The sequence below is a fragment of the Cherax quadricarinatus genome, chromosome 14 (genome assembly GCF_038502225.1).
Source record: "Cherax quadricarinatus isolate ZL_2023a chromosome 14, ASM3850222v1, whole genome shotgun sequence".
NCBI classification, from domain to species: Eukaryota; Metazoa; Arthropoda; class Malacostraca; order Decapoda; family Parastacidae; genus Cherax; species Cherax quadricarinatus.
This window is the reverse complement of record NC_091305.1, coordinates 10,847,900-10,870,187: the sequence shown is the minus strand read 5'-3', so window position 1 is coordinate 10,870,187 and position 22,288 is coordinate 10,847,900. Positions and strand designations below refer to the sequence as shown.

The following is a 22,288-nucleotide window of genomic DNA, read 5'->3' as shown; positions in this document are numbered from 1 at the left end:
CTTCTGCTTTGTAAAAACCTCTCATAAGCTACCTTTTTCTCTTTTATCACACCCTTTACTTCATCATTCCACCAATCACTCCTCTTTCCTCCTGCCAATACTACTTAATAATAATCACTCTTGGGCACACTAAATGTCTTATTTTACATTATTATAGGCATTTTCATTAATCCATCTATGGTATTTTCCTCAAAATTATATATGAAACCCGTTACATAGCATATAAGCATGATACATACACTCACAGAATAAAAATTGACGTAATTATGAGATTCGTTTACAAAGCAACTCTGTAGGTAGTGTTGGAAGAATTACGTTTTCTCTTGTCAAACTGGGGGATAACTGTAGAAAAATATTCTTTTCGTATGCCTTTACTCTATATATAGCAATTCACGACCCTTGTGGGTTTAGTGCTTTTTATTATAATAATAATAATAATATTATAATTAATAATAATGATATTATTATTATTATTATTAATATTATTATCTTCATTCACTCTAAAAATGGTATGTTGCTGTTTGTTTATTCTGTACTAACTTGTACAACTTGTACACAATATAAGAGTATTTGTATTGTGAGGTAATTATTATTATAATAAAAAAATATTGAGGTAAATGTTTTACAAACTCTTACAAATGTACGCAAATGAACTAGAAATAGACACATATTAATACGCATATATTCGCCTGACCAAGTGATCGCCCACTACCTGTTCAGTTTGTGTTCTTACATTGTGTCAACTCTGTATCATGTTCTCTCTCTCGTTTACTCTTTCGTTAACTAGTTGGCTCTCATTGACAATGGCGCCTAAGGTTAGCTGTGATAAAAAAAGAAGTTGTAAGCCTCTTGCTTTAGGTGCCAAGTTAGAGGATGATGGTGTGCCATTCTGATTTTATTTAATAAACACCCTGCCACTCACCTCTCACACATTAATATTAATATTTTAAGGTAAGTACAGTGGACCCCTGACATTCGATAAATCCGACATTCGATGCATTTTAATGCAAAAAATTTCGCCTCGACATTTGATGGAAAACCCAACATTCGATACAATTCATACGAGACGTGTCCACATGTGGCCTGAACTGCCCCGTGTTTGCCAGTGTTTACAAGCCAGCCAGTGTGCACGCATCTAAGGATACATTTGGTACATTCTATATTATCCATATTATCACTGTTTTTGGTGCTTGTTTCTGTAAAATAAGTAACCATGGGCCACAAGAAAGCTTCTAGTGCCAACCCTTCGAGAAAAAAGGTGCTAATGACTATTGAAATGAAAGTGGAGTGCATGTGTTGGAGTGCATGATGATTTGGTAAAGAAATTGCCTGCAACTAGTGGTGATGTGAGTGAATTTAAGGCCAGCAAAGGTTGATTTGAAAGATTTAAGAATCGTAGTGGCATACACAGTGTGGTAAGGCATGGTGAGGCTGCCAGTTCAAGTTCTAATAGAAGGGAATTCCCCTTCTAAACACTAACACCATCCACACTCTCCCCTCCTCCCATCCCATCAATCATCACCAGATCTTCATTAAAGGTAAGTGTCAATTATTCTATTGTTATTAATCTATTGTTATTGTTGTTATTGTAATTATTCTATTGCATTAAACTTAATATTTCATGTGGTAATTTTTTTTTTTTCATACTTTTGGGTGTCTTGCACGGATTAATTTGATTTCCATTATTTCTTATGGGGAAAATTAATTCGACTTTCGATATTTTCGACATTTGATGGCTCTCAGGAACGAATTAATATTGAATGTCAGGGGTCCACTGTAATAAGTGTACTCTGTGTGTATCTTACCTTTTATTGTGTTTTTAATACCTATTTCTATTGCTAACTTTGATGTTGGTGAGGGGCTTTTGATTTAGGGAATTGGATCTGTGCTCCAGTTCCCCGAATTAACCCTGAATGCCTTCCACATCCCCCCCAGGTGCTGTATAATCCTATGGGTTTAGCACTTCCCCCTTGATTATAATAATAATATTGCTAACTTAATATAAGTTAGTGTAAACTTGTTGTCTGGCATTTATTGCATATTTTATATGTGCTCTGATAATAATACTTGTAGAGCTGTGTGGTAGCCGGGTGGAGGAACAACATTACGTTTTCTCTGCTCAGCCATCAGAGAAAACGTGTATGAATCTGCGTTTGGCCAAGCCACTCCCCCACTTCGCTTTTGTTTACAATTTTTGGCATGAATTATTCATTACTTCTCCCTTCGTTTATGATGGCATCTAAAGGTAGTTGTTAGAAATGATTAAATTCAGTGAACAAGGTATATTGATGTTAATAATATGGCTCTGGGCCACAGTGTAGATAGCCTGTAGGTGTAGCCCAGGCAGGCTACACCTACCGGCTACATACACTGACTTCCTACAAATAAATACTACTCACCTCTCTTCCTATATTAAGACTACACATATTTTAAGGTTGTAGGTAGTAGGTTGGTAGACAGCAACAGCCCAGGGAGGTACTACCGTCCTGCCAAGTGAGTGTAAAACGAAAGCCTGTAATTGTTTTACATGATGGTAGGGTTGCTGGTGTCTTTTGTCTGTCTCATAAATATGCAAGATTACAGGTACGTCTTGCCACTTCTACTTACACTTAGGTCACACTACACGTACGTGTACAAGCATATGTATACACACCTCTCTGGGTTTTCTTCCATTTTCTTTCTAATTCTTGTTCTTGTTTATTTCCTCTTATCTCCATGGGGAAGTGGAACAGAATTCTTCCTCTGTAAGCCATGCATGTCGTAAGAGGCGAGTAAAATGCCGGGAGCAAGGGGCTAGTAACCCCTTCTCTTGTATATATTACTAAATTTAAAAGGAGAAACTTTAGTTTTTTCTTTTGGGCCACCCCACCTCAGTTGGATACGGCTGGTACGTTGAAAGAAGAAGATATTTTAAGGTAAATAATGGGTGTACTGTATGTGTATTTTACCTCTCTGGGATGTTTTAAATATCGTATATTAAGTATGAGACTGGGAGCCAGGGCTACCTACACCTGGGCTACCTGTTCCTGACTTCCTACAAATAAGTACTACTCACCTCTCTCCCTACATTAAGATTACAAATTCTTTAAGATAAGTAATGAATGTACTGTGAATGTATTTTACTTTGTGTGTTTTTAATGCCTAGTTCTATTACTAACTTAATATAATTTAGTGTAAACTTGTTGTCTGGCATTTATATGCATTTATACATGGAAAAAATGACGTTCTGCCTTCCGGCGATGTCTGCTTTCCGGCAACAGCCTGGAACCTAACCCGCTGCGTAAGTGGGGCCCTACTGTATACATTTATGAAATTGAAACAATTTTAAGTTTGAAGTAAACGATCGAATTTTTGAGCAGTGTTTGTGGATGATTGTGGAGAGTGGTAAGTTATGCTGTGGCCCTACTGGACTGAGGTAGATGGTAGAGGTTCTGGTACTAAAGTTGATGGTTCTATTCGAGTGTGCATAAATTCTGTAATAGATTTCTGTTCTATTTTATTTCAGGGGTCCTCTTCAATGAAAAAGTCTAACTTTAAGTCAGTCAGTCAGTCAGTCAAGTCAGGCTATCTCTTGTCTAATAACTCTATTTTCTTCGCTAATTCTAAGACTTAAATGCTTATGCCTTTTCTTGCCACATTCAGCAACACTGGTATGCCTACTGGGTGCCATGATTGCTTGGCAGGTACAAGATATGGTAATTAAAGATCAAAACATAATTCACAAACACAGCTAGGTTGTAGAAGAGAAGTGGAACTGAACTCTTATTCCCGAAGGCTGGGATGGTGGTGGTGGGAGTGTCAGGGGTGACAGGGAATGGCAGGTCTCCCCTGCTGACCCACAACAAGATGGCAGCCTGAGCTGGGGAATTTTTTTCCGCCCCCGCAAACGAAACCGTGTAAAATTAATTTTACAAAGTGTATAAAATTGTGTTGCAATTTTTCAGTTGTGCTATAACCAAATCGTGCCAAATAAACTCATGTTAAATGATGGTCTCCTGTATCATCATTCACTCTAAAAATGGTGTGTTGCATGAGAATGGGAGTGTTATTGTTTATTTATTCTGTACTAACTTGTCAGAGCATCATTTCTTCTAAAAATGATGTTATGTGAAAATGGAAGTGTTAGTCTTTATTTATTATACTGTACCACTGTGGAGACAACTTGTACACAATGTACTGTGTTTGTATGAATGTATATGAGCCATGACCAGATGCTTCATCTGTTTGTTTACATGGTGGGGCGGCCAGGCGGGCTACCCTACCTCCCACACCTGACTTTCTACAAATAAATATTTTTCACCTCTCATCCTACATTAAGACCATTAAGACTACAAATATTTTAAGGTAAGTAATGAGTGTACTGTATGTGCATTTTATCACTCTAGGGCACTTTAAGTGTTGTAGTATAGTATGTGTGGGTGGGGTGGCCAGGAGGGCTACCATATCTACCCACACCTGACTTCTTACAATAAATACTGCTCACTTTTTGCCCTACATTAAGACTACAAATATTTTGAGGTAGATAATGAGTGAACTGTGTGTGTATTTTACTTTTTATTGTATTTTAATACCTAGTTCTATTGCTAGCTTAATGTTTGTTAGTGTAAATTTGTTATTTGGCATTTATATGTATTTATAAGTAGAAAAAATGGCATTCTCCTTTCCGGGGATGTCTGCTTTGTGGCGGTAGCTTGGAACCTTGCCTGCCCTATAAGTGGGGTCCTACTTTATATGTTTCTAGGCAATGGTATGTGACTAAAGTAGGTGAAAATGTTCACCTGACACTATGTTTGAGACTATTTGAGTACTTTTTCAGTACCTAATATTAGTGTCAGAACAAAGATTGGCTGTGAAATGACAAAAACTAATACAATTTGTAATTATCAGAACATAAAAATTATATAAATAAAGAAAATGAGAAAAAAGTTATATTGGCAACACTTCTGCAAGCAGCAGCACTTCATGTTGCCATCAGGTGAGCAGCAAGTGCTGACTTTGTGGCCTTATATCTCCATAAGTACTGACTCTAAAAATTTTTTTTACATTACCTTATGTAAAAAATGTCCTCTTTATTTAAAAAAAAATAACGGGAGAACATAGATCTACGTTTGGACAGCTAAGGGGTTAATAACCCAACAAATAGCTGCTGTGCGGATGATCACAAACTCCTGTGCCAGATAACACCCCACCACTCTTCAAAGAGCTTGAACTTACTTAATATACAAAATATGTATACACTCTTATTATTGTTCATACTATATATACAGAACATTAAACTCCAATATCAACCTTCCACTCAGACTTCTCCTAGACAGCTTCAACAGAACACACAGGCATAACATGAGGCACAAAACACCTTTTGACATCCCTCATGTCTGTCTAACACTATGCAAAAATGCAATGCACATTAAGGGCCCAAAGATCTAGAACTCTTTACCTGAAACAGCAAGAGGTCCCCTGCCCACAAATCAGTTTAGGACTATACTTAAAAATCATCTGATCTCTCAGTAACAAACATACCCACACTATGCTAATCTCTAATCAAATTTGAAGCAACTCTCTCAAATATATTATTATCCCTTAACTATTAAACCATTGTCTGTGTCATAAATTGTACCACCTGATATTAATATTAGAGTAAAATATTGAATATTTGTAATCTGCCACTCCTCACCTGTGTAGATTTAAGTAGTCTTTAAGTATTAGGTTAAGTTTGCCTCAGCATGATAGTGGCTTTCTTTGAACCAATCAAATTATGGAATGTAATTACACATTGTAACCTTTGTAAAGAAATAAACTTTTGATCTTGATTTGATTTGATCATTCAATGCTTTCCACCATCATTCACAAATAATCACTGTCTTTGCAGAAGGGCCCAGATACGACAGTTCAGATGTCACTCCAAACAGCCAATATCCCAGCCCCATTCTTTAAAGTGCAGGCATTGTACTTCCCACCTCCAGGACTCAAGTTTGGCTAACCAGTTTCCCTGAATCCCTTCACAAAATATTTATTACCCTGCTCACTCTCCAACAGCTTGTCAAGTCCCAAAAACCATTCATCTCCATTCACTACTGTCTAACACTCTGTATACTCTGTATATCCAAGCCCCTTGCACACAAAACCTCTTTCACCCCCTTCTTCCATCCTTTTCTAGGATGACCCCTACCCTTCCTCCACAGCTCACACACTGAGAAACTGGGATTGATCCCCAAACAGAGATTAAACATTGGGCATACTTCCATAATCCTGCTGTCCCTGTTCACTTAACAGTAAGCAGGTACCTGGGTGTTAGCCCACTGTTGTTGGATGCATCTTGGGGGACAAGATTAAAGGACCCTAATGTAAATAAGACAGACAGTCCCTAATGACACACTGACTCTGTTGGGATATCCTTGGTGGTTAACCTTCTAGGTTAAAATCTCAGCAAAATCTTATCTTTCCTTATCTCAACTTTCAGGCAATGCAAACCTTATCTGACTTTTTATCTTTTTTTTTATTTTATTTTCTTAATTTTATGTCCTAATGATAAGTTTTAGCATGCAAAAAATGTTGTGCATAATTAGTGAATTAACAAATAGCTTGTCCTTTTTGTAACTACTATTTTGTAACTAGTTGTATTTGTAACTTCTGTATTCTCTATATGAAAATTAAATAAATTTTCTTTGGCTTCATACCTGCATACATACATACAGGGGTTAGACAAAATAACAATGAACACCTGCTGATTAAACTGTCAAACTGTCAAATGACTGAAGAATCGATCTAAACGTAGGTTAGGTTAGGTAAGGTTTGTCTGGAAACAGGACAAGTGTTTTTTGACATGGATCTTAGTCAGATAACCTTCCATTGGAGCTTTTGGTCATCTGACTGAAGCTTACCGGTCCACCCCTTTAAAAATTTTGGTTTTGGTTATTCCTTCCTATCTAGATGTATTACTGGTACCCTTTTGCGCTATCTTCCAAGACGATAATGCACCAGTTCACACCTCTAGAGGTATTCAGAATTGGCATAAAGAACATGAAGGTGAAGTTGAACACTTGGATTGGCCCCCACAATTCCCAGATCCAAATATTCTTGAGCATCTGTGGGGTCAGTTGGAACAGCGAATCAGGAACCAATTTCCTCCTTTGTCTTTGGAAGAGTTAGAGCATGTTTCGCTTGGGGAATGGCTCAGAATTCCCCTGGAGGCTATTCAAATGCTACATGAATCAATTCGTTGATGAATTGGTGCTGTTTTAGCTGTAAATGGAGGACCAACTCCATTTTGAAAATAAAAAAGTTATAGAACAAGATGTTCATATTACTTTGTCTAACCAGATATACATATATACATATATACATACATACATACATACATGCATACATACATACACAAATTAAATCAAATCAAATCAAACTTTATTTCATACCAGTGGCAGAAATGAGGGGCATCAAGAAGGAGGGTGCTTGAACCTCCCTCAATCTCCATCTGCTCCCTAAATACAAAAGTAGTACAAATAAGTATACTTCAAGCTGTACCACCTCTTCCAGTGTGACTGCCACCCATAAGTCCCTCCTTTATAGAAATTCTGGAGCTGCCCCTGATACATATATATTTATATATATATATATATATATATATATATATATATATATATATATATATATATATATATATATATATATTTTTCAACAAGTTGGCCGTCTCCCACCGAGGCAGGGTGGCCCAAAAAAGAAAAATGCTTCTGTTATCATTCACGCATAATCACTGTCTTTGCAGAGGCACACATTTACGGCAGTTCAGATGACACTCCAAACAGCAGATATCCCAAGCTCCTCCTTTAAAGTGCAGGCATTGTGCTTCCACCTCCAGGACTCAAGTCCAGCTAGCTGATTTCCCTGAATCCCTTCACAAAATATTACCCTGTTCACACTCCAACAGCTTGTCAAGTCCTGAAAAACCATTTATCTCCACTCCTATCTAACATGCTCACACATTCCTGCTGTATGTCAAAGCCCCTTACACACAAAACCTCTTTTACCCCCTCTCCATCCTTTCCTAGGACAACCCATACTCCTCCTCCCCTCCACTAGAGATTTATACCCCTTCAAGTCATCCTATTTTGCTCAATCCTTTCTAAATGACCAAACCACCTCAACAACCCCCCCTCAGTCTGCTGAATAATACTTTTAGTAACTCCACACCTCCTAATTTCCACACTATGGATTCTTTGCGTAATATTTATACCACACACTTACCCTTAGACATGACATCTCCACTGCCTTCAGCCTCCTCCATGCTGCAACATTTCCAACCCATGCTTCACACCCTTAGAGAGTTGGTACTGCTATCCTTTCATACATTCCCTTCTTTGCCTCCATGGATAATATTTTTTGTCTCCACTGATACCTCGGTACACCATATAGGCAATAATTCAATGGATGTCAATGAATTAAAAGTGATGGTGTTTATTTCAGGTAAAGATTCATGATAATAATCACCCGTTTGACCTTCTGAACCTGGACAATACTGTCAATGTCAGACATTGGACTCACAGCATGGTAAAATGTTTATATTTTGTTAAGTGTAGTTCAGATTATGAGTATAATATCACTCCTAAAAGTTATGTAATTTTTTAATAATGCTCATAACAGAATACTGTTGAACATGTCAAAACTAGAGTCTAAATTGATTCTATATTGTTATTTGCAGCTAAATATCAGCAGCCCAGAAAACTTCTATATTACATTTGATGCAACAAAAGTGACATCAGATCAGTTTATTGCTATTGATGATATCAGTTACTTTAATGAGGACTGCACCAGTTTACCAGCAACTACACCAGCTCCTTCACAGTTTGGTAAGAGATTGGATACAGAAAGTGTTATGGTAATACAAACAGTCAATGGAATCAGGCACTTATTTATAGTTTTAGATATTCATTATAGGAAACATATCTTTATAAGTGGCTTCCTTAGTCCTGCAAAAGCCACTTGTGTTGAAGTGCTTCCTGTAATGTTATGAACTGTAATAGTTCTCTACTAGACTTATCATAGCCATGTAGAATTACCTGATAGAATATTCGGTTCTCTTATACTCACTGTAACTCATCTAATAACCATATGAACTATTATTGCCTTCCTAATCTTAAGTTAATCTTTAAGTTTGCCCAAAATGCTCTGCATACAAAGGGGCTTTTGGCATGTACACCCAACTATTATATTCCTCTGTACAACTATATATTACCTGGAGTTTACCTGGGGAGGGTTTCGGGGGTCAACACCCCCGTGGCCTGGTCTGTGACCAGACCTCATGGTGGATCAGGGTCTGATCAACCAGGCTGTTACAGCTGGCCACATACAAGCTGATGTATGAACCACAGCCCAGTTGGTCAGGTACTGACTTTAGGTGCCTATCCAGTGCCTTCTTGAAGACAGCCAGGGGTCTATTGGTAACCCCCCTCAGTGTACCTGTGGCGCCCCTGCTTTTCATTGGGGGAATGTTGCATCTCCTGCCAAGTCTTTTGCTTTCATAGAGAGTGATTTTCATGTGCAGGTTTAGTACCAATCCTTCCAGGACCTTCCAAGTGTATATTATCATGTATATCTCTCACTTGTGTTCCAGGGAATACAGATCAAGGACCTTCAACCATTCCCAGTAGTTTAGGTGCCTTATCGTACTTATGTGTGCCATGAAAGTTCTTTGTACACTCTTCAGGTCTGCAATGTCACCAGCCTTTAAGGGGGCCATTAGTGTACAGCAGTATTCAAGCCTAGAGAGCACAAGTGATTTGAAGAGAATCATCATGGGCTTGGTGTCCCTTTTTTTGAAGGTTCTCATTATCCATCCTATCATTTTCCTAGCGGATGAGGTAGATACAGTGTTGTGGTCTTTGAAGGTGAGATCCTCTGACATTATCACTCCCAGTTCCTTCACATTACTTTTCTGCTCTATTGTATGGTTAGAATTTGTTGTATACACTGACACATTTTTAATTTTTTCAAGTTTCCCATATCTGAGTAGTTGAAATTTCTCCTCGTTGAACTTCATATTGTTTTGAGTGGCCCATTCTAAGATTTGGTTGATGTCTGCTTGGAGTCTCGCAGTGTCTTTGATGGAGGTCACTGCCATGGTAATCCGGGTGTCATCCACAAAGGAAGACATGGAGCTATGGCTTACATCTCTATGTCAGAAATGAGGAATAGGAATAGGATGGGAGCAAGTACTGTGCCTTGTGGAACGGAGCTTTTTACCATGGCTGCCTGTGACTTTACTCTGTTTACTATTACTCTCTGTGTTCTATTTGTCAGGAAGTTATAGATCCATCTACCAACTTTTCCCATTATTCCTTTATCATGCATTTTGTGTGCTATTACACTGTAGTCACACTTGTCGAAAGCTTTTGCAAAGTCTGTGTATACTGCATCTGTATTTTGTTTATCCTCTACAGCATCCAGGACCTTGTCATAGTGGTCCAGCAGCTGGGACAGGCAGGAGCGACCTGTTCTAAACCCATGTTGCCCTGGATTGTATAATTGATGGGTATCTAGGTGTGTGTAAAGGTAGAAAGTTGAAAGTGAACATAGAAAAGAGTAAGGTGATGAGGGTATCAAATGATTTAGATAAAGAAAAATTGGATATCAAATTGGGGAGGAGGAGTATGGAAGAAGTGAATGTTTTCAGATACTTGGGAGTTGACGTGTCGGCGGATGGATTTATGAAGGATGAGGTTAATCATAGAATTGATGAGGGAAAAAAGGTGAGTGGCGCATTGAGGTATATTTGGAGACAAAAAACGTTATCTATGGAGGCAAAGAAAGGAATGTATGAAAGTATAGTAGTACCAACACTCTTATATGGGTATGAAGCTTGGGTTATGAATGCAGCAGCGAGGAGACGGTTGGAGGCAGTGGAGATGTCCTGTCTAAGGGCAATGTGTGGTGTAAATAATATGCAGAAAATTCGGAGTGTGGAAATTAGGAGGTGTGGAGTTAATAAAAGTATTAGTCAGAGTGCTGAAGAGGGGTTGTTGAGGTGGTTTGGTCATTTAGAGAGAATGGATCAAAGTAGAATGACATGGAGAGCATATGAATCTGTAGGGGAAGGAAGGTGGGGTAGGGGTCGTCCTTGAAAAGGTTGGAGGGAGGGGGTAAAGGAGGGGTTGTAGGCGAGGGGCCTGGACTTCCAGCAAGTGGGCATGAGCGTGTTAGATAGGAGTGAATGGAGACGAATGGTATTTGAGACCTGACGATCTGTTGGAGTGTGAGTAGGGTAATATTTAGTGAAGGGATTCAGGGAAACCGGTTATTTTTATATAGCCGGACTTGAGTCCTGGAAATGGGAAGTACAATGCCTGCACCCTAAAGGAGGGGTTTGGGATATTGGCAGTTTGGAAGGATATGTTGTGTATCTTTATAGGTATATGCTTCTAAGCTGTTGTGTTCTGAGCACCTCTGCAAAAACAGTGATTATGTGTGAGTGAGGTGAAAGTGTTGGATGATGATGAAAGTATTTTCTTTTTGGGATTTTCTTTCTTTTTTGGGTCACCCTGCCTCGGTGGGAGACGACCAACTTGTTAAAAAAAAAAAAAAAAAAAATCTAGGTGGTTGGCTATCTTGCTTCTTAGAACCCTCTCAAAGATTTTTATGATATGGGATGTTAGTGCTATCAGTCTGTAGTTCTTTGCAATTGCTTTACTGCCACCTTTGTGGAGTGGGGCTATGTCTGTTGTTTTTTAGTGTGTGTGGGATGACCCGTGTCCATGCTCCCTCTCCATAAAATGCTGAAGGTATGCGATAGGGGCTTCTTGCAATTCTTGATGAACACGGAGTTCCACGAGTCTGGGCCTGGGGCAGAGTGCATGGGCATGTCATTAATTGCTTCTTCAAAGTCTTGTGGAGTTAGAATAATATCCGAGATTTTTGGGATGACAAAATTTTGGGTTTCATTCATAAAGAATTTATTTGGATTGACGACCCATAGTCTGGGCAGTGGCTTGCTGAACTCTGAGTCATATTGGAACTTTAGTATCTCGCTCATTTCTTGGCTATCATCTGTGTATGTCCCATCCTGCCTAAGCAGGGGCCCAATAGTTGATGTTGTTTTTCCCTTAGATTTGGCATAAGAGAAGAATTTTTTTTTTTTTTTAATTTCTTTTATGGCTTTTAGTTCTTCCTGTGATTCTTGTCTCCTATAAGATTCCTTCAGCTTAAGTTCAATATTTGCAATTTTATTGACTAGTGCCTCCCTTTGTATTTCAGATATATTGGCCCCACTCTGCAGCTCTGTGACTCTTCACCTTCGTCTGTATAGGGAACGTCTCTCTTTTTCTAGTTTACATCTCTTTCTTTTTCTTAATGGAATGTGTCTTGAGCAAATCTCAAGAACCACAGAATTAATTTTTTCAAGGCAAATGTTCGGATTCGTGTTGTTTAGGATATCTCCCCATTTATGACGTGGTTTACTTGATCCCATTGTGTGTTTTTGTTCTTGAAATTGAATTTCGTGAAGAGAGCTTTATGACTGCTAACATTTTGCTGGTTCGGAGCCCTGTGCATACAGGTCTGTATCTCTGTTATGTTGTGGTCTTTGATACAGTTATATTACATATCAGATCATCAGTGTTAATGAAGATGAGGTCCAGCGTATTTTCTAGTCTTGTAGGCTCTACTATTTGCTGACTTAAGGTAAATTTGGTGCAGAGATTTAATAGTTCTTATGTGTGCGAGTTTTCATCTGAGCTGCCTCCTGGGGTGATCTCTGCTAAAACATTGTTTGCTATACTCTTCCATTTCAGGTGTCTCAAGTTGAAATCTCCTAGTAGTAAGATGTTTGGGGCAGGAGTTGGGAGATTTTCCAGACAGTGATCAATTTTCTCAAGCTGCTCCTGGAATTGCTGGGAAGTTGCATCTGGAGGTTTGTTTACTACCACAATGACAAGGTTTTGGTTTTCAGTCTTTACCGCCAAAACTTCAACTACATCATTTGAGGTGTTCAGTAGTTCTGTGCAAATGAGCAACTCTGTGACATACAGGCCAACTCCCCCTTGTTGCCTGTTTAGTCTGTCGCACCGGAACAGGTTATAACCTGGGATCCATATTTCGTTGTCATAATGATCCTTTATGTGAGTCTCTGTGAAAGCTGCAAACATTGCATTTAACTCCATGAGGTTTCCCTTGATGTAATGAATTTTGTTGTTTTTTGACTTCTTTAGACCCTGTATGTTTGCAAAAGACAAATGTCATTGTATTGGTGGAATTTAGGGGGGTTTTATTTGCTGGCTCTAATATCTGTTGTTCTGGAGTAGAGGCCAATATCTGTGCCTTTGCCCCAGAAATGTTTTCAGGTGGTGTAGAATTATTGTCATTTCCTGCGTCTTTTTTCCCTCGTGACCCTAAAAAACCTCTGTCCCTGGAGAGGTTGTGGCTCCTCTCTTTTGTTTCCCATAGTCTGGCTGGTCTGTGTCTTCTAGTCCACTTTAGATGATGTGCCTGGCAGTATGCATTGTACCATTTTCTTTCATGGATTGATGAGTGACACATTTCTGGGTGAAATTTGTTACAAGAAGGGAAGTTGCACTCTCCTGCTGTCATGTGGGTGTGGCATTTTTTGGGATGATCAAAGGTGCATGTCAAAATAAACATCATAATCTTAAGTGTCTTTTTACCACAGATTGCATACTCTTTACACATTGTTGAGAACTGTGTCACAGTATACATTGATCAGAGTTGTCACAGTATACATTTTTAGAATTGCCATAGTATACATTGATCAGAGTTGTCACAGTATAAATTTGTCAGAGTTATCACAATATGCATTCACCAGAGTTGTCACAGTACACAGTGGCCAGAGTTTCACAGTATACATCGGTCAGAGTTTTGTAACAGTAAACATTGGTCAGAGAGTTGTGTCACAATATACAGTCATGAGAGATGTGTCACAGAATATAGTGATGAAAACTGTGGGAGTATACATTGGTTAAGACTGTCATAGTATACATTGATGAGAATTATTCAATAGTAAATGTTTAGCCGAGACATAATTAACCTTGATGGAGATGAGTGACAGTTAATCTTGATGGAAATGAATGATAGTTAACCTTGATGGAGATGAGTGATAGTTAACTTTGATGGGGGTTGAGTGACAGTTAATGTTGATGGAGATGAGTGACAGCTAACCTTGATAGAGATGTGTGACAGTTAACTTTGACGAAGATGAGTGACAGTTAACTTTGATGAGGGTAAATGATAGTTAACTTGATGATGAATGGGTGATAGTTAATTATGATGAGTGGTAGTTGCTACTTTGTATTAATTCAAGCTACTAAAGCTCAACCATTAATAACAAATAATTGTATGTTATCACTTAAAACTTTATATTCTATGTAGTTTCTTAATTAAATTTAACTAAAAAAATAATGAAGTGAAAATAATAAGTAGCAAAATATAATTAATTATAACTAAATCATATTTAAATATTGATATAATACAGAAACTAAGTTTTTTTTTTATATTGATATATAAATGATTACAAAACTAAGCATTATTAACCTCTTGACTGTCGCAACCCCAAATCCTGAGGTGTCTCCTGGTGTCGAAAAATTTTTGAAAAAAAAAAAAAGATTTCTTATGAAATGATAGAGAATCTTTTCCCGATGGTAATGACACCAAAAGAACGAAATTTGATGGAAAACTGACGGAATTACGCTCTCGCGAAGTTAGCGACCTCTGGGATATTTACGAATCGGCGATTTCATCCACTTTGTGCCCTATTTTCGGCTAATTCCATTGTTCCAGTCGACCAAACTCATAGCTATTTCTTTAGAACTCCATTTTTTCTATCGTTTGAGTACAAGAAACTTTCCTATTTACTGATTTAAACTACTCGATAACATGGTCAGAAATTTGCAATTTGGCCAGTTTCACGAAAATTAAAAAATATGACAATTTCAAAATAGGGTCCAGAATGAACAATGCAGACATTCCTGGCTCTAATATAACATTTTCTTTGTTCATCAGTCATGTCTCCAGGCCCCTCTGATATTACTCTTCCTTTCAATTTTGAATTTTTATTCCAACAAAAAATAGAAGATTTACTGTTATGCAAACTACTGCAATATTGTAATAATTGTATAAATAATGTCAACCCATTCATGAATGCATATTAGAATGGCTACTTGGACATTTACTGGAAAATGACATCATTTGTTTACTTTTGAACATTGGCAAAAATCAAACATTTCCCCTACTTTGAGCTCCATTTCAAAGTTCTTTTCATAGTAAAACTAAACAAAATCACCTCTATTTCTATGTTTTTTATTCTATCAAATAAGACCAAGAAAAGGAGAATATAACCATAAATATTATACAAAAATTGGCCACAAAGTTGTCATTTTAATTAAAAAAAAAAGTCGTAGTTTTTTTTTTTTCTCATTATGCACTGTCTGCTGCAGAATTTTTTTTATGTGGTGCACACTGACCACACAGACCCATTCTCTCACATTTGGGCCTACCAGCTTTCTTCTGCTTGATTTGAAGCCGCTAGAATTTATGAGTATATATATGTCAAACATGGTGGCTCGTAAGACGTATATATATGACCGAAACAGTCAAAGGGTTAAAGCACATGTATAAGTACATGCATTGAGAACAGTGCACTCAAAACTATAATATTTTGTTTTCTTTCAGTCACATGTGATTTTGAGGCAGATGATCTGTGTGGGTTTACTCAGAGACAGGACGACAACTTTGACTGGACACATGGAACTGGCAGTGACAATGCGCTACTTCCTAATGATCACACAACAGGAGATATTTCAGGTAAGGAATTAATGTAACCCCTAGTAAATTAATGTAACCCCCATCTACTGTATGTATTACTAAATTTAAAAGGAGAAACTTTTGTTTTTCTTTTTGGCCACCCTGTCTCAGTGGGATACAGCCAGTTTGTTGAAAGAAGAATTAACTTGCAATATAGTATTAATTTTAAGAGGACTATTTTATTCCTATTGTTATATTACAGTAGTAATAACTAATGTGAAACATATGTTTGTCTGTTAGAGACTCATCATTTCCCCATGTGTCATTGGCTGGATAAATTTAGACATAAAAATTTTTGATACTGGTTCCTAGTTCTACTTATGAACCTTTGGTGGAGAATTAATGTGTACCATGAGTGTGAAACATTGGTTGTGAATGTTGCAGTAAGGAGGAAGTTGGAGTCCATCAAAATGTCGTGTCCGAGGGCAATTTGTATTCAAATTCAAATTCAAATTCAAACTTTATTTTCTATAAGTATTACAATGCTGAGTTTACAGAATTTGGTTATTGTGTGGTTTACATGTAGTAAAATAATAATTACAGAGTGTACCACTAGAACGCCTGGCATGGCTAGGCATTTCGGGCAGACTTATATTAAATCTTAGGTTTAAAATGTTACAAAATTATGAGATAAGTTGGTATTATGGCTAAGTGACTAAATACTAGTTTGTGAGTTTAGCAATGTGAATGCTTTTGTTTTGGCACTGTACATAGTTTCAGTATTGGAGTATCACAGGCCAACTTATGACTAGTTAAGATTCATTATTTTGAGATTGAGATTGATATTTCTGTTTATGGTCAAATGGGTGAGTGAGTGTAAGTGTGAACCACCAGGTGGTATTTGTATTATTAGTTGACAGGGTGTATCAGGGAGATAAGATATTTTCTGATGGTAGTTTTGAAGGTGATGAATGTGTCTGTAGTTTTGGAATTTTCAGGTAGGGTGTTCCAGATTTTAGGGCCTTTGACATACATTGAATTTTTGTAAAGGTTTAGTCAGACACGGGGAATGTCATAGAGATGTTTGTGTCTGGTGTTGTGCCTGTGGGTTCTGTCACAACTATCAAGAAATCATTTTAGGTCAAGGTTAATATTGGAATTTAAGGTCCTGTAGATGTAGATTGCACAGTAGTAAGTGTGGATGTACTGAACAGGGAGTAAGTTTAGATCTATGAAGAGTGGGGGGGGCTGTTGCCAGGGATGGGATTTAGTGATTATTCTTAGGTAGTAGGTTGGTAGACAGCAACCACCCAGGGAAGTACTACCGTCCTGCCAAATGACTGTGAAACAAAAACCTGTAACTGTTTTGCATGATGGTAGGATTGCTGGTTTCTTTTTCTGTCTCATAAACACGCTAGATAACAGGGATATCTTGCTTCTCCTACTTACACTTTGGTCACACTTCACAGACACGCACATGCATATATATATACATACATCTAGGTTTTTCTCCTTTTTCTAAATAGCTCTTGTTCTTTTTATTTCTTCTATTGTCCATGGGGAAGTGGAAAAGAATCTTTCCTCCGTAAGCCATGCGTGTCGTATGAGGCGACTAAAATGCCGGGAGCAATGGGCTAGTAACCCCTTCTCCTGTATACATTTACTAAAAAAGAGAAGAAGAAAAACTTTATAAAACTGGGATGCTTAAATGTGCGTGGATGTAGTGCGGATGACAAGAAACAGATGATTGCTGATGTTATGAATGAAAAGAAGTTGGATGTCCTGGCTCTAAGCGAAACAAAGCTGAAGGGGGTAGGAGAGTTTCAGTGGGGGGAAATAAATGGGATTAAATCTGGAGTATCTGAGAGAGTTAGAGCAAAGGAAGGTGTAGCAGTAATGTTAAATGATCAGTTATGGAAGGAGAAAAGAGAATATGAATGTGTAAATTCAAGAATTATGTGGATTAAAGTAAAGGTTGGATGCGAGAAGTGGGTCATAATAAGCGTGTATGCACCTGGAGAAGAGAGGAATGCAGAGGAGAGAGAGAGATTTTGGGAGATGTTAAGTGAATGTATAGGAGCCTTTGAACCAAGTGAGAGAGTAATTGTGGTAGGGGACCTGAATGCTAAAGTAGGAGAAACTTTTAGAGAGGGTGTGGTAGGTAAGTTTGGGGTGCCAGGTGTAAATGATAATGGGAGCCCTTTGATTGAACTTTGTATAGAAAGGGGTTTAGTTATAGGTAATACATATTTTAAGAAAAAGAGGATAAATAAGTATACACGATATGATGTAGGGCGAAATGACAGTAGTTTGTTGGATTATGTATTGGTAGATAAAAGACTGTTGAGTAGACTTCAGGATGTACATGTTTATAGAGGGGCCACAGATATATCAGATCACTTTCTAGTTGTAGCTACACTGAGAGTAAAAGGTAGATGGGATACAAGGAGAATAGAAGCATCAGGGAAGAGAGAGGTGAAGGTTTATAAACTAAAAGAGGAGGCAGTTAGGGTAAGATATAAACAGCTATTGGAGGATAGATGGGCTAATGAGAGCATAGGCAATGGGGTCGAAGAGGTATGGGGTAGGTTTAAAAATGTAGTGTTAGAGTGTTCAGCAGAAGTTTGTGGTTACAGGAAAGTGGGTGCAGGAGGGAAGAGGAGCGATTGGTGGAATGATGATGTAAAGAGAGTAGTAAGGGAGAAAAAGTTAGCATATGAGAAGTTTTTACAAAGTAGAAGTGATGCAAGGAGGGAAGAGTATATGGAGAAAAAGAGAGAGGTTAAGAGAGTGGTGAAGCAATGTAAAAAGAGAGCAAATGAGAGAGTGGGTGAGATGTTATCAACAAATTTTGTTGAAAATAAGAAAAAGTTTTGGAGTGAGATTAACAAGTTAAGAAAGCCTAGAGAACAAATGGATTTGTCAGTTAAAAATAGGAGAGGAGAGTTATTAAATGGAGAGTTAGAGGTATTGGGAAGATGGAGGGAATATTTTGAGGAATTGTTAAATGTTGATGAAGATAGGGAAGCTGTGATTTCGTGTATAGGGCAAGGAGGAATAACATCTTGTAGGAGTGAGGAAGAGCCAGTTGTGAGTGTGGGGGAAGTTCGTGAGGCAGTAGGTAAAATGAAAGGGGGTAAGGCAGCCGGGATTGATGGGATAAAGATAGAAATGTTAAAAGCAGGTGGGGATATAGTTTTGGAGTGGTTGGTGCAATTATTTAATAAATGTATGGAAGAGGGTAAGGTACCTAGGGATTGGCAGAGAGCATGCATAGTTCCTTTGTATAAAGGCAAAGGGGATAAAAGAGAGTGCAAAAATTATAGGGGGATAAGTCTGTTGAGTGTACCTGGTAAAGTGTATGGTAGAGTTATAATTGAAAGAATTAAGAGTAAGACGGAGAATAGGATAGCAGATGAACAAGGAGGCTTTAGGAAAGGTAGGGGGTGTGTGGACCAGGTGTTTACAGTGAAACATATAAGTGAACAGTATTTAGATAAGGCTAAAGAGGTCTTTGTGGCATTTATGGATTTGGAAAAGGCGTATGACAGGGTGGATAGGGGGGCAATGTGGCAGATGTTGCAAGTGTATGGTGTAGGAGGTAGGTTACTGAAAGCAGTGAAGAGTTTTTACGAGGATAGTGAGGCTCAAGTTAGAGTATGTAGGAAAGAGGGAAATTTTTTCCCAGTAAAAGTAGGCCTTAGACAAGGATGTGTGATGTCACCGTGGTTGTTTAATATATTTATAGATGGGGTTGTAAGAGAAGTAAATGCGAGGGTCTTGGCAAGAGGCGTGGAGTTAAAAGATAAAGAATCACACACAAAGTGGGAGTTGTCACAGCTGCTCTTTGCTGATGACACTGTGCTCTTGGGAGATTCTGAAGAGAAGCTGCAGAGATTGGTGGATGAATTTGGTAGGGTGTGCAAAAGAAGAAAATTAAAGGTGAATACAGGAAAGAGTAAGGTTATGAGGATAACAAAAAGATTAGATGATGAAAGATTGAATATCAGATTGGAGGGAGAGAGTATGGAGGAGGTGAACGTATTCAGATATTTGGGAGTGGACGTGTCAGCGGATGGGTCTATGAAAGATGAGGTGAATCATAGAATTGATGAGGGAAAAAGAGTGAGTGGTGCACTTAGGAGTCTGTGGAGACAAAGAACTTTGTCCTTGGAGGCAAAGAGGGGAATGTATGAGAGTATAGTTTTACCAACGCTCTTATATGGGTGTGAAGCGTGGGTGATGAATGTTGCAGCGAGGAGAAGGCTGGAGGCAGTGGAGATGTCATGTCTGAGGGCAATGTGTGGTGTGAATATAATGCAGAGAATTCGTAGTTTGGAAGTTAGGAGGAGGTGCGGGATTACCAAAACTGTTGTCCAGAGGGGTGAGGAAGGGTTGTTGAGGTGGTTCGGACATGTAGAGAGAATGGAGCGAAACAGAATGACTTCAAGAGTGTATCAGTCTGTAGTGGAAGGAAGGCGGGGTAGGGGTCGGCCTAGGAAGGGTTGGAGGGAGGGGGTAAAGGAGGTTTTGTGTGCGAGGGGCTTGGACTTCCAGCAGGCATGCGTGAGCGTGTTTGATAGGAGTGAATGGAGACAAATGGTTTTTAATACTTGACGTGCTGTTGGAGTGTGAGCAAAGTAACATTTATGAAGGGATTCAGGGAAACCGGCAGGCCGGACTTGAGTCCTGGAGATGGGAAGTACAGTGCCTGCACTCTGAAGGAGGGGTGTTAATGTTGCAGTTTAAAAATTGTAGTGTAAAGCACCCTTCTGGCAAGACAGTGATGGAGTGAATGATGGTGAAAGTTTTTCTTTTTCGGGCCACCCTGCCTTGGTGGGAATCGGTTAGTGTGATAATAAAAAATAATAATAAAAATCTTACTGCGGCTTTTTGTTGGGTTATTATTGGCTTTAGGTGTGTTGCTGCAGTTGAATCCCAAGCACAGATAGCATAGGTGAGGTATGGATATATAAGTGAATGGTATAGTGTGAGAAGGGCAGTTTGCGGCACGTAGTATCGTATCTTGGAGAGGATCCCAACCATTTTGGATACTTTTTTGGTTATGTGTTGGATATGGGTGCTGAAGTTCAGGTTGTTGTCGAGGTATAGGCCTAGGAATTTGCCCTCATTATGCCTGGTAATTAGAGTGTTGTCGATCTTAATGTTAATTTGCGCATCTCCTGCTCTGCTACCAAACATAATGTAGTAGGTTTTGTCAACGTTAAGCATAAGTTTATTGGCTGTCATCCAAGTCGATATTTTAATCAGCTCCTCATTAACAATGGTGTTGAGGGTTGCAAGATTAGGGTGAGAGATGACATAAGTCGTGTCGTCAGCAAAGAGAATGGGGTTCAGGTGTCGAGATACGTTTGGAAGATCATTGATGTATATGAGGAAGAGCAGGGGACCAACAACACTTCCCTGCAGAACTCCAGTATCAAGTGGCTGTGTTGTTGATGCTGTGTCTTTAATGGTGACATACTGATACCTATTAGTAAGGTAAGATTTGAAATATGCAGGTGCATGGCCTCTTATTTGTAAATATTATGCAGAGAATTCAGAGTTTGGAGATCAGGAGAAGGTGCAAGGTTACTAAAAGAGGAGTTGTTTAGGCGGTTTGATCATTTAGAGAGGATGGAGCAAAATAGGAACACTTGGAGGTTATATAAATCCTCATAATAGTAATAGAGTAAAATAATAAATAGTATTTGAAATTTACCACTCTTTACCTGTCTAGACTTAAGTAGTCTTTATGTATAGGTTAAGTCTGCCCAAAATGCCCTGGCATGATGGTGGCTTTCTTTGTACCAATCAAATTATGAAATAAAATCACACATTGTAACCTTTGCAAAGAAATAAATTTTTGTATTTGTATTTTGTAGTGGAGGAAAGGCGGGGTAGGGGTCGTCCTAGAAAAAGATGGAGGGAGGGGGTAAAGATTTTGAGTGCAAGGGGCTTGGACATGCAGCAGGCATGTGTGAGCATGTTAGATAGGAGTAAGTGCAAGCAAATACTTTTTGGGACCTGATGAGCTGTTGGGATGTGAGCAGGGTAACATTTTGTGAAGGGATTCAGGGAAACTGGTTAGATAGACTTGGATCCTGGAGGTGGAAAGTACAATATTTGAACTGTATAGGAATGGTTTGGAATATCTGCTGTTTGGAGAAGCATCTGAACTGTCATATCTTTGCATCTCGGGCAAGCAAGTGATAGTGTGAATGATGGTGAAAGTGTTTCTTTTTTGGGTAACCCTGCCTCAGTTGGAGAAGGCCTGTGTTAAAAAAATATAAATATATTTATATTTTGGGTCACCCTGCCCCACTGAGGCAGGGTAACCAGGAAAAGAAACTTTCACCATCATTCAGTCTATCACTATCTTGCCAGATATCCCTCCAAACTGCAAATATCCTCAGCTTTCTTTAGTGCACAGGCAGTGTACTTCCCACCTCCATTACTCAAGTCTGGCTAACCGGTTTCCCTGAATCCTTTCACAAAATGTTACCCTGCTCACACTCCAATAGCTTGTCAACCATTTACCTCCAAT

At 38.6% G+C, this 22,288-nt stretch overlaps 1 protein-coding gene across 2 annotated transcripts in view; it reads left to right on the top strand.

The window, feature by feature from the left end:
- LOC128698674 (MAM and LDL-receptor class A domain-containing protein 1) overlaps positions 1–22,288 on the top strand; it is a 696,795-nt gene that overhangs the window by 250,899 nt on the left and 423,608 nt on the right. For both annotated transcript variants that reach the window (XM_070084847.1, XM_070084846.1), the window contains exons 33-35: positions 8,461–8,544; positions 8,696–8,843; positions 15,670–15,801. In XM_070084847.1, coding sequence (XP_069940948.1) covers positions 8,461–8,544; positions 8,696–8,843; positions 15,670–15,801 — 364 coding nt within the window. The remainder of the gene's footprint in view (positions 1–8,460; positions 8,545–8,695; positions 8,844–15,669; positions 15,802–22,288) is intronic.